The sequence below is a fragment of the Teleopsis dalmanni genome, chromosome 2 (assembly GCF_002237135.1).
Source record: "Teleopsis dalmanni isolate 2A chromosome 2, ASM223713v2, whole genome shotgun sequence".
Taxonomy (NCBI): domain Eukaryota; kingdom Metazoa; phylum Arthropoda; class Insecta; order Diptera; family Diopsidae; genus Teleopsis; species Teleopsis dalmanni.
In genome coordinates, this window is record NC_051847.1 from 12,466,538 (window position 1) to 12,479,103 (window position 12,566).

The 12,566-nt window shown below is 28.6% G+C and overlaps 1 protein-coding gene across 1 annotated transcript; it reads right to left on the reverse strand.

Moving 5' to 3' along the window:
• Nucleotides 1–7,323: 7,323 nt before the first annotated feature.
• Nucleotides 7,324–10,759, reverse strand: LOC119680083 (troponin C). The gene is made up of 4 exons (XM_038092725.1): nt 10,653–10,759; nt 8,789–8,963; nt 8,471–8,722; nt 7,324–7,499 (listed from the first exon to the last, which is right to left on the reverse strand). Exons 1-4 carry the CDS (start codon nt 10,665–10,667, stop codon nt 7,471–7,473), a joined length of 471 nt encoding a protein of 156 aa, XP_037948653.1. The 5' UTR covers nt 10,668–10,759; the 3' UTR covers nt 7,324–7,470.
• Between the last annotated feature and the right edge of the window lie 1,807 nt (nt 10,760–12,566).

Below are 12,566 nucleotides of genomic sequence, written 5' to 3' on the forward strand. Positions count from 1 at the left end.
CTGTGATTTGCAGTTGCAGTTGCAGTTGCATTCGGTGATGTCAATACATTTTAGAATGTTAGTTCAAAATACTCAGCTGCAGCTACAATTAGACTTGACTTTCAATTATCTTAGCACACCATTACTGTTTGAAATAAATGATAATTCACTGAAGGCATCAACAGTAACATCAACGCAAATAGTAAATCAATCCAATTGCCGCGACTTTAACGTGCAATTTTTCGGCGAACTATGAATGCGTGTCAGTGACTTTCGGGTTTGTCAGATTGTCAAATTACAATGTATTTTATTGCCTTTCAACAATTATGAAATATATTTTCAAATGTCAAATAATACAGTGTGGCCTGCTTCAAAACAGCACACACACGAGCATATTAGGTTTATTTTCTGCAATGTGACAAAAGAAGTTCAAGCAGTTCTATTAGACTTGAAACTTTTCAAGTATCTTTTTAATAAATATTCAGTTAATATATATTTAGGTCGCCGATATAACTTTTTAGCAATGCATTTAAAGACATAGAAACGAATAATATATAACTTTTTTTATTATCCCATGCGCGTTGGTAGAGAATACCATAAAGCTTCTGATTCATTTTTCTCTCAAATGTAATGTAAGCCTTTGCATCGTACAGCAGGACAAGTATCTATATTAAGAGATATCATTTTTATTTATCAAAAAAGAGATTTTTGTCTGAATTCTACTCACTCCGAAGCAACTTAAGTGATTCTTTGTTAAATCACTTAAAAGAAGACGTTATTTTTGGTATCCTAGACAAACAAATTCGCTCATAACTTTGAACTTATAGTTGTCAAAACTAATGTGGATCACAAGACACCCAGGAGCCGCACTACTGAAAAAAAGAACATTAATATTCAGATCAACAAATCAATGTCAGTGGAATATGTTAACAGTATCATACTTTATTAAAAAATCTGGGAGTACTATTTAAATCAGTTGTTCGAATTAGCTTTTCAGCATTAAACCAAAGAAAACACACGACTAGGAGACTCTCCGCCAGAAAGCTTAATTGTTGTCGAATGGCTCAGAGAGATTCTTGAGCTATCCAATACTACGGAGTTGGTGGTCATACTCAGTATTATTGTAGAAAAATATATTAATTTTTGCTGAAATATGAAAATCAGTCATAGCGATGTCTATACTGCTTTTAATAGCACAGCACAGCGCCTTGACATCAACGAAAAGATAGTGTCACAATTTGTAATAATTGGTTATTCTCTAGGATTTAACGCACTGTGTCAAATCCATCATATATAGTCAATGATGGATAACATTAGTTTCAAGTTACATATTGATATGGTCTAATCAGTTGGATAGTAATGATTCTTTCTTAAAGACCGTATCGAATTAGATGAAATAATGTGGTTCTTGTTGGTCTGTCTTGAAAGTACAACTACCTACATCATGCAACTGTTGTACCAACGCATCTCTTGACGTTACAACTCTTCAGGGACCTAAGTCTGGCATTCATAACGGAAGTTTTTTTATAAAATAAAGAGTTTAGCCGAACTATTCCTAGAATTTTGGCAGCTAATTATTTTGACTTTCCAAAACAATTTTTTTGTCACGACATTGTTGATTACATAGGGTAAGTTGATCTCTTCTCCTTTCTCACCTGGATAATCGGCAATTATGAGAAAAGGTTAAGTATCTATTTGACAATATTGAGGAGTTTATAAAAAACTTAAAAATAAATTTATATTAATTATAAAAATTATTTTTATTTGAGGGAGTTTACTGTTTTATTCAATTTATTGTTAAATGCTTCGTTTCTATAAAAAAAACAAATCATAAAGATAATTTGCCGCACCATAACTTGAAAGTATCAAATGCTTGCACTGCCTTCAAGACCCTTTCAACTCATATTTAACGAGCATTGTCAATTATAATTAACCCATCGTTTGCAGTTACTCTAAACTAATTCACATGGAGCTTCAAATTCCTATGAAATAATTTTGGCACAATTTCTGTTTTAAACTTTTTATAAAGCAATTTTTGTCGATTGTTTTCAGCATGCGAACTTCAAAGATTGGCTCATTATTTTCAATCCAAAATGCAGTTTGAAAAAGGTCATAACACATGTTTACTTAGCTTTGGGAGCCCCAGTTGTACACAACCTCAATGGTCCAAAGTAAGAGTACTCGTACCTCAGCATTCGGTATGATGAGTGAAGTTACTGTAGTAAATATAATGAAATACTTTATCATAAAAAAAAAAATTATGAAATATTTATATAAAATCATTTAGCGAGACACATTGAATATTTTCTTTAATATTATTCGATAAAATTATACTTTTTAATTTTTATTCAAGTTATGCTTAACTATTCTATCCCTGCCTTTTCTTAAATACTGCCGAAAAGCTGTGTTGGTCAATGAAGTCATTTATGATGTTATGAAATTAAATTCTTTTATAGCCCCCCAAACGTACAAAAGATACTTTAAGAGACAGCGAAAAATATTTGCGGTGAGCATTTTTCGTAATATTAAAATTAAAAAAATTACAAAACTAAATTGAAAATTTAAAGTTTTATGTTAATAAATCATAGCGTAGACGTTAAATTGAAATAAGAAAACCATGTAAAATCAAGTTATCTCAGTGTATATATTAAATAATTTTTTGGATAAGACTAACTTAAAATCAAACTTAATTATACAAAAACGATATATCGCTTTATTTACATATATTTTACAGAACTCAAATATAAGATTTCTTTGAAATTAACAAAACATATACATCACAGTATGGTAAGATGTATATGAATAGGTCCAGAGACAGCCATTACATGGAAAACGAACTCATTTAAAAGCTTTATTGAAGCTGAACCACTTGTTTGTCTTATGGGAGTAGTATATTTGATGAGGAAATAAGATATTATGAAAATATCTATTTAGCTATCAATATAAAATAAACCCCGAATATGTAAACCCAATTCACACTACACAAGTTAATTTTAAATGTTACGCAAGTCAGTTAAAAATTTACTTCTGTTGAAAAATTTGAGATATAATGCAACCCCTTACAGCTCTGAACGCACTAGTTTAATTTTTGAGAATTAAGCTTAGTGGATTAATTTTTGCAGGAGGCCACACTAGATGAATTTTGTTTGGTTGCAAATTTGTGTACGGGAAATGTACATGATTGTCTATGTATAAAACTTTTCAATTGTAAACACTTACGTATTGAACATACTAAACAAATTGAAGTGGCTCCAGCCTTTTTCATGCTCAATCTTTCCAAGTATGAGTGATAGCTGTAGAAAACATTATTATAAAGCACAAAATCGGGTACGTAACTATCGGAGTCTGTATATATGTTTCTGTGATATGAAAAATTTCTTTAATAAATAATGGAAAATCAAAGAAATCTAAGTTTAATGATTTATTATTATTTTCCAGTTATTATTTAATTAATTCTATATTAATTATTATTATTATATGATTATTATTATATGATTAATATTATGTGATTATTATTATATGTTTATTATTATAACATGCTACTCATAAACTCCTATAAATGTAATATATTTTATCATTTATTTATTAAACATATAATAATCAATTATTTTTATGTATTGTATATATAATTTTACTTGAATATATTTTACTATCTTTTGCGAACTTAAATTTTGTAATCTTTTTAATATTTGTATGGTTAAGTCAATCTATTCAACATTTGAGACAGTTCATCACAATACATTAGTGCACTCTCAAACAGATCAACTCATCTCACGTTGTTGAAAGGCTGATTCAAATGATTGATATAAAAAAGTTGACAAATTAAAATTGAAATTTATACTTGAAACTAGAAACTTGTTGACATTCTTCAGTAAAATTTATTTAAAGAACTCCAAAGCGAGTGTACACATCGAACGCAGTGGGGGATTGAAAGGTTCAGTGTAGTCGTTCCATCTCTTCATAAAGTTATAAAGCAAAAGTAAGATTATATGTCGCTTAGGCCGGTGGCGCTCCTGTGCATAAGATTTTCTGTTTTAATAGAAATTGAAGATATCTGAATTTAACTACAAATGATCAGATTGCCAGAAAAAACAAGAAGTTAACAAATTGCAACAAATGGTAATTTGTATTTTATTGGATGGTACAGCTTTTCCTCTTCATCTTCATTTGAAAAGATTTGCATTAATTTGACGGCAACTTGTCTCCGAACTGATGTGATAAGATTGATGTACCTTTTCATTTTTTTGGACAGACACAATAAGTTTAATTGCTGATTTTTGTCAAATTTTGACATTAAACCGATAAAATTACCATTTTAATTTATTTACTTTAAAATTTGCTACTGAAAGGTGTTAGTTTATTAAAAGAAAAAAAGGATTATCAAAAATTTATCCATAATTAATTAGTTACATATTTTGTAATGAATATAAAATGTTCTTATTCAAATTTATTATTAGATTAAGTTATTATTAAATGAATATAATACTTAATTATTATTAACTAATACTTGAAACAGAAGAAAATTATGTGAATAGTCGTATTAAAAAGAAAAAAAAATTCATGAAAATGTTATCGTAAAAAAAGTAATTTTAATATATACAATACGAGGCCTAATATGTGAAGTTGAATAATAATTTATTACGACGAGTCAGACAACATTTATGTTATTACCTAAGCTTATTAGTAGTTGATTATTTATGATTATTAACTATTATATGATAATTGTTGATACACGTATACGCGGTCTACCAAAGTAATATGTTTCAAAGCATTTAACAAATATCGGAAATGTTAAAGAAAGTAAATTTAAAAAAATTATTATATTCTTCAACTTATAATAAACATTATATTTGTAGGATGCAAACAGCACACTAAGGTAACGAAAGGGCTTACAGTCTTGTCAAATGAGAAGCCCAATGTCAATTAACTAAATCTGAGTCCTTCTCTACTCTAGTCACATAAGTGAGAAACTTCGAGTATTCCCAAATGAAATTTAAAAGCCCAAGACAAACTATAAGCACCATCAACCAATCTTATACAGGCTCTAAATAAAGTCTTTACTTTAAGCAAAGTTTATATCAAAATACTCACTGGGTTAATGATAATGCACTATATTATAGGCTAAGGTATCGCTTTAACATATTGGACTTTTCAGAGGTCCATATCTTATATAATATAGATGTGGAATCGTCTGAATACATTCTCTGAGAAAATTGTAGACTGAACAGTAGCACACTTATCTATCTAGGAGACAGACCGTTGAATGTGGTCAAGTTCATTACTTTTGTAAAAAAAATTAATGTATGTGATCGTGAATATTTCTACAATATTTTGTACTATATTTAATTGTTGCTTACTGGTAGGTAATCTTGGTACATGCCTCACCCACAATATATGGTTCAGCTTGTCATTGTACTAGACTCGATATAATCCATCATTCAGCAGCACTGATCTGCACATTGTTTAAAATACTCTTCTTTCTTATGCTAGTTAATTTCATGTAATTTAAACGTAGTTTTTTTTTAATTTGTGAAAAATAAATAAAAAACCATCTTTATTATTGTAATTTCAAAACTAAGTTAATATATGCTAACGTTCCTTTTAAGAATATACTCTTACATCAATTTAATCGCTCAACCAATACTACGCTTATGACAACGTTACCCCTTTATCCCAGCTCTTCCGCATTTTTGATATATGAGCAACTGTTGAAAATCTTTCAAGAAATACAATATAGATGTTATTGAATGTCGATTAAATCATATTGATAGATCGTGTTTATTTATTTCAATTATGATCATGATCGTGTCTTTATAATATGCCAAAAATTATTTTGTTTTTCTACTTTAATAAATTTATTACTTCATGTTGCAGTAAAGTAAATCTCAACAAACTCATGCAATTCTGCAAACAATGGACATACTGTGAATTTAGCATAAATTTAAAATTATAATGACTTTTGGAGTGAACTCACATCACTTTTTTTTAAATATGTATGAGTATTCATGAATTTAAAAGAATTTTAAGAATTTCATAATTTTACAATTTTAAAAAAATATCATTACTTTAGGTAATAAAATTTAATAAAAAAATATAGGTATTATGTTCAATTGCATTCTCATAAAAATATTCCATTTTTATAGAATTTTTTGTAATATACAGGGTCTTTTTCTAACAGATACTATATATTGTTTCAATACAACAACACAGAAATAACCGATAATCTTTGAAAAAGCATCGTACAAAAACTTACATATGAAAACGTCAATTATACGTAATTGATCTATGGATTTTTGATACATGTTCTGATCGCTACAGCTATCCGATTACTAATGTAAGACCATAAGGTAATAATAAGTAATATAAGATGTCTCGCGTGAAAGAGATTCGAATTCTGTATTTCACACCTAATGACAAGGTTCAAATAATGTATTGATGTTAAAATTTAATCGAAATTTCAATTACAAATGTCTTATACTTTCAGTTTCCAGATATTGCAAGCAATGTGCTTTAAGTCATCGAAAATGACCTCAAAAGCACTCTAATAGAACATTCAAACTGTCTCATTTAGGCGGTTTTGCTCATTATAGCCACTAATGAGGATGATTATAGTACATTCACGCTGTCTCATTTAGACGGTTTTATAGCCATTAATTAGGATGTTTTACCATAGAACGTTTTTTTCTTATAAATAAGCTCATTAGCAATTAACCAACTCATTTAAAGTGAAAAATGTCGAATCTACCTAAATTTCCCACAAGGGAAATTACCTAAATTTTAAAATATGTGTCTTATGTTTTATATGTAAAATGTAAACAAACAACAGCTGACCTGTAAACAAAGCCACTAAAGAAAGTAAATATTTAACACAAACTTTGTTTTTAATAATTGAATATGTCATTGTTATATGAAATGTATATAAATGATTTAATATATCAATTATATATTTCATTTTTTTGTGTGATATATTTTTAAGTTCAATTTGTAAGAGCATATAAAAGTTCTATCAGATGCATAAATGACCTCATTATGATGTGAATGTGCGCTAAGATAACGCGTTAAGTTTATTTCAATGATGTTTTATTTTACACCTAGTGAAAAGAACTTAACGACATATTGAAATAAACATATTGTTAAAATCTCTATTAACATATAAAGGTTTTTACTTTACTTTTACTTTGGAACCACAAAATGAATAAACCTTTGTATCGAAAATATGTTTTCAGTAGAATATATTTACAGATGCTTTAACTAAAAAAAAATCCCTATTAAATAATAAAATCTCATTAGGAAATATTATTTTAAAATTTTATTATTAACATTTTATTTCATTTGATACATGGTAATTAATTATTTGATTACTTTATTTACACTGAAAAAAATTGCACTTATTATCAAAAAGCTTAACAACATAAATAAATATTTCTGTGTACAATTAGTACATTGGTTGTGGTATGATTTGAGTAATTTTATATAAAATTCAAATGCAATCTATTCTCCAGTCATCATCTCCATGAATTCTGAAACGAAAAATTTAATAAAAAATTAAAATTAATTTCAAACGAAGTACGAAGTAAATAATGAGTGACTATAAATAAAACTCTGCCAAGATACATTTAATGTTGCAGATAAATGTTGCAAGACATTGTGTTGCATTTGCTCTCTGAACTGCAACATTAATCTAATTCAAAAATAGTGTATTGTGTAAACGACTATAAAAAAAGTGTATTAGAGAAGAAAGGAAATACATTGAAGATATACAAAAAATTCTTGTAAAAAAGACTTAAACCGTTTAAATAACAATAAATTAAGTTGGTTGGCGTATTCAAGTACTAAAAATAAAAGTCACAAATTTAGTTTCCCAAAACAATCACATTGTTTTGTGATTGTTCCCAACTATTTATAGTGCATTTTATATTTTGAAACTATTGATAAAACAGTTGTTAAAAATAATTCATTTTTTAAAACTACACCAACAAAAACGACATCGAAAGTATTATTTCAGATATTTTTCGCGTTGTCTTAATGTTTATGTATGTCTGCATGTATATGTATATATGTATGTTTGTATATATAAAAAAATTTTCTTAGCTAGGTCAACTGTTTTCTTTGACATTTTTAAATTAGCTAATTACAGTTGTTTTCCCTTTGTTTTTCTGTATCGATTTACTGTGGCGCAGAAAATGAAAATGAAAAATAAGCTACACACACATGACAGCTTGATTTCATTCAGTATTGGCAAGAAGCCAAGGGTATTGAGATTTCACAAGCCTGTCCAAAAATTATACAAATTTTTCGAAAATTGACTTACACTAGAAATAAAACATTTTTGACATTTAGACAGGCAGACAAATAAACAAACAAGAAACTAACAAATAATAATTAGACTGGCATTTATAGTTTTACCCCCCACTTATTTCACTCTTCTCAAGTACCCGTTATTTTCTTTCAATTGTTTGTACATAAGAATTTTTCATTCATAAAAACTTACCATCGAAATCAACGGTACCCGAACCATCAGAATCGATTTCTTCAATCATAATATCCAATTCTTCATTAGTTAGCTGATCATCCAATTCACGCAAGATTTCACGAAGACATGAAGTTGGAATGTAACCATTGCCTGCTTTATCGTACAAACGGAAGGCTTCACGTAATTCCTTTTGCATTGCTTCATCATCTTCTTCAACAATAAATTTAGCTGCCAATTGCACGAATTCTTCAAACTCCAAGCGACCAGATTCTATAATTAATATATAATATATATAAGTTTATGTAATTAGTGTAAACTTAGTTTGTAGCATCTTACTATCTTCATCAACTTCATCGATAAGTTCTTCTAAAATTTTCTTATCGAAAGGTTGACCCATCAAGCGAAGAATATCAGCTACCATTTCAGTTGAGATGCTGCCGCATTTTTGGTGATCGAAACTGTTGAAGGCTTTTTGCAAGACTGCAATTTGCTCTGGAGTAAGATCTTCATCCTAATATATAAACCCATTTAAATAAAAATTTATTAAAGCTAATTAATTAAATATTTAAAAATTATTATTGTATTATTTCTAAATTATTTATTATTTGTATTTATTTTTGTATAATTATTTATTATTTATAATAAATTTTATATATAATTCTATTATAATAAATTTAGAGTTATTTATAAATAATATGTACAATAGTAATTCCATTCCATCTTATATGGGAATAAGAAAAAACTATTGTAAAGTTTTGTTGATTAAAAATTTATAAATATATATAAACTGCTGCTATAAATTTATTAAATTAATTTAATTAAATTGTTTTTCATATTTATATATTTAAAAATGTTTAAATATTGTCTCCCATGCCTATTTATAAACTAAACATATTAATCTATATATTATTATAATTAATAAAATAGAAATAGAGACTACATTCGTTTTTTTGAGTGAGATGATTTTTTTGGATTAATGAAATATATAAAAAACATATTGGCTAGGAGGAGAACCTTATGCGATAGAGCCTTATGATACTATCTCACTGATATTAAGAACTCCTTAACGATTATCATGTCGACTGGGGTCAACTGTTAGCAGAACACTCCTACTGCAGTCCGATTTTTTAAGAGCTCTGAACCCTGTCATATTGTAAGGGATATAGATAATTTCTTTTTATTTTTTTTTTATTTTATTTTTATTAATTTTTTATTTTAATTTTTATTATTTTTTGTAACAATTTTTTTTTTTTTTTGTTGATTCATTAGTTATAAACTGGTATAATATATATAAATTAATCACTTAATATGGTAAACGTTACAAAGAATTAATTTATAAAATACCATATTTATTTTAATTTGAGAAAATTAAATAAAACTATTTAAGGAACACTTTATATGGATATTGAACGAAACGAACTAGCGAACTAGATAATCAGAAGATGTTCTATAATTCACATGTTATGTTTAGAAGCATAACTAAATTCACTATTATAGTGCAATTGGTAAATGTAGGATTGCTAAAACTGGAAGTTATTATGTCTAGTTTAGATACAAAAAAGTAGAATAAATCTTTTAAAGTTCAGCAAATATACAGTTCGTGTGCTGACTTGAGTATTAACGGAGGACCTTGCTATCGCGCTGATGCTTTAACTGTGGCGTATTTCAACAAACGAACTATATGTTACAGTTATTGTTGGCTGAAATCCATCAGTCACTTTATATGTCTTCGTCCTTTACTAAAGGTGAGACGGGTTTATTGTGTATAGGTTTGTTTCTCACCAATCGCAAAGATAGTGAAGATATCGCATTTCATACTTAAGATCGAAGTAGATATAATAGTTTCACAAGAAGTTATATACAAATAAGAGTTAGAATCGCTGGCCTCTCCATGTAACCATAAAGACGTTAAATCACGTTAAAATGGATCATATATATTTACATATAAGCACTGATAAGTGCCATTAACATTCACAACATTCACTAATGTCTAATTTCATTTACTATTTTATATATATCAAAACATTAAATTTATTAAAACTATTATTATATGAGTTCATTATAATTACTTTAATTATTTATTAGATTGTTTTCAAATTATTTATTTTTATTATTTATTGTCCATAATTATTTATTTATTTATTAATGTACATTTTATATATACGTGTATATTAATTTAAAAGAATTTAAAATCACGTACGATAGATGGATCCATTTTTGTTTCACTTCTTTAATCCTAAGAAATTATCACCAATTGTGTTACTTCAGCGAACGCTGCTCAACTAATTTTTTGGAATTTTCAACCGAAAGTTAAGACTTTTCCCTACAATAAACATTTTTCTACAAACACACCTTTCAACTTTCCCTCTCACATTTTCCACACATGAACCAATTATCTCAAGAGCACACCCATAAAACAATACCATAGGAATTCCATAACTAATAAAATGAGTACTCTTACTATGAAATAAATCGTGAAATCTTTAATCCAATGAAAGCATCCATTTGTTTAAGTAAAATATATTTAGAAAATAAAATTTAATAAATTAAAGAAAATATATGTGTTTTGTATTTTGTAGTAGTTTGCTAAACTTAAGGATCTCTGAGAAAGCAATACACTGAAAAGATCTGTCAATTCTTAACTCCCACAACAGGAAAATTAAATGGTTAGAATACTTCAAATGAAAAATAAGCTAATTTTTAGTTGCGATCGTCTGAGAAAAAATTAAATATATCTAACATTTAGTACATTATAAGAACACAGTAGAATCAAATCCAGATCAGATTAAATCTGATCAGATATTTAAATCTAATTTATCAGAAATTTCGTTATTATAGCCATATATGAGTCAGTTGACATTATTAAAAGAGTGCGTGTTGAATTCAATGAATTCGTTTAAATTACTTTTCCACCCAATATATGCTATAACTCGGACCCCAGCTCCTACTGGCTTTTTACAACCACTGAAAAGATGCTTTGGCTCATACATTGTGACCGAAAAGTTTTCGGAGGTTCTCATTTAAAATTCGCGCGCTGTATATTTTTCGATATTTTAAGTTTATGTAGTTTGGCAGCACTGTCCTTAATTACTATGCCAAAAATGAGCGCGATCTGTCAGAAAGTTCGTTTACGGCAGATGTTGAAACCAGTTCACCTCAGTAGTGCGTTGCGAAAAAAACAATGGAAAAAAATATTGAACAAAGAGTTTGCATCAAATTTTGTTTTTCGAACGAAATTTCGTGTGCAGAATCGTTGCGAATGCTACAAAAGGCTTATGGGGAATCAGTTTTATCGAAAACTCAAGTTTATGAGTGGTACAAAGCCTTTCAGGACTGTCGTACGACCGTCGAAGACATGCCGCGTTCTGGACGACCTTCGACCTCTACCACCGACGAAAACATTGAAAAGGCAAAGGAAATCGTGTTCAAAAATCCTCATGTGAGTGTTAGAGAGATAGCACGAGAGCTAGGCATCGGTCGTGAGATGGCTCGTTTGATTTTGGTGGACAATTTGTGTATGCGACGTGTCAACGCCCGGCTTGTTCCGATTCACCTCAATTTGTTCAACATTATCAACGATTTTAAGGCCAAACATTCAATAAATACCATCGAACAGCCACCGTATTCACCTGATCTTGCACCGTGTGACTTTTTCCTGTTTCCCAACCTCAAATTACCACTCAGAGGAACGCGTTTTGAATCCATAGAAGACGTAAAACAGAATTCGCAGAGGGAACTCAAAGCCATACCGGAAAGCGCCTATAAAAAATGTTTTGATGATTGGAAGAAACGTTGGCATTTGTGTATCGCTTCTAATGGAGCATATTTTGAAGGAGATAAAATAAATATTGATGAAGATTAAGAATTTTGCGTTTTATTTAAAATTTCCGGAAACTTTTCGGTCACAATGTATATGATGAGTAAAGACAAATCGTGCTACAAAAAAGTGTCGATAGGTTAGAGGAGCATCGGAAGGATTGTATCGCTCTTGAACTGTGTAATGTGTTGATCGGATCCATTTTCTAAAAAATTGATTTTCTTAGTTAGATCTGAGACTTATTAAGTGATGTGCTAATTATTTTTTCGTTTTAAATAAATTCCAACACGTTTAATA

Bases quoted from the DNA above. Each gene is read 5' to 3' on its own strand.
- LOC119680083 (XM_038092725.1), bottom strand. The intron at 8,723-8,788 runs GTAAGATGCTAC...TATTAATTATAG, and splicing joins CGATGAAGTTGATGAAGATA to AATCTGGTCGCTTGGAGTTT. The intron at 7,500-8,470 runs GTAAGTTTTTAT...TTTTCGTTTCAG, and splicing joins GGGTACCGTTGATTTCGATG to AATTCATGGAGATGATGACT.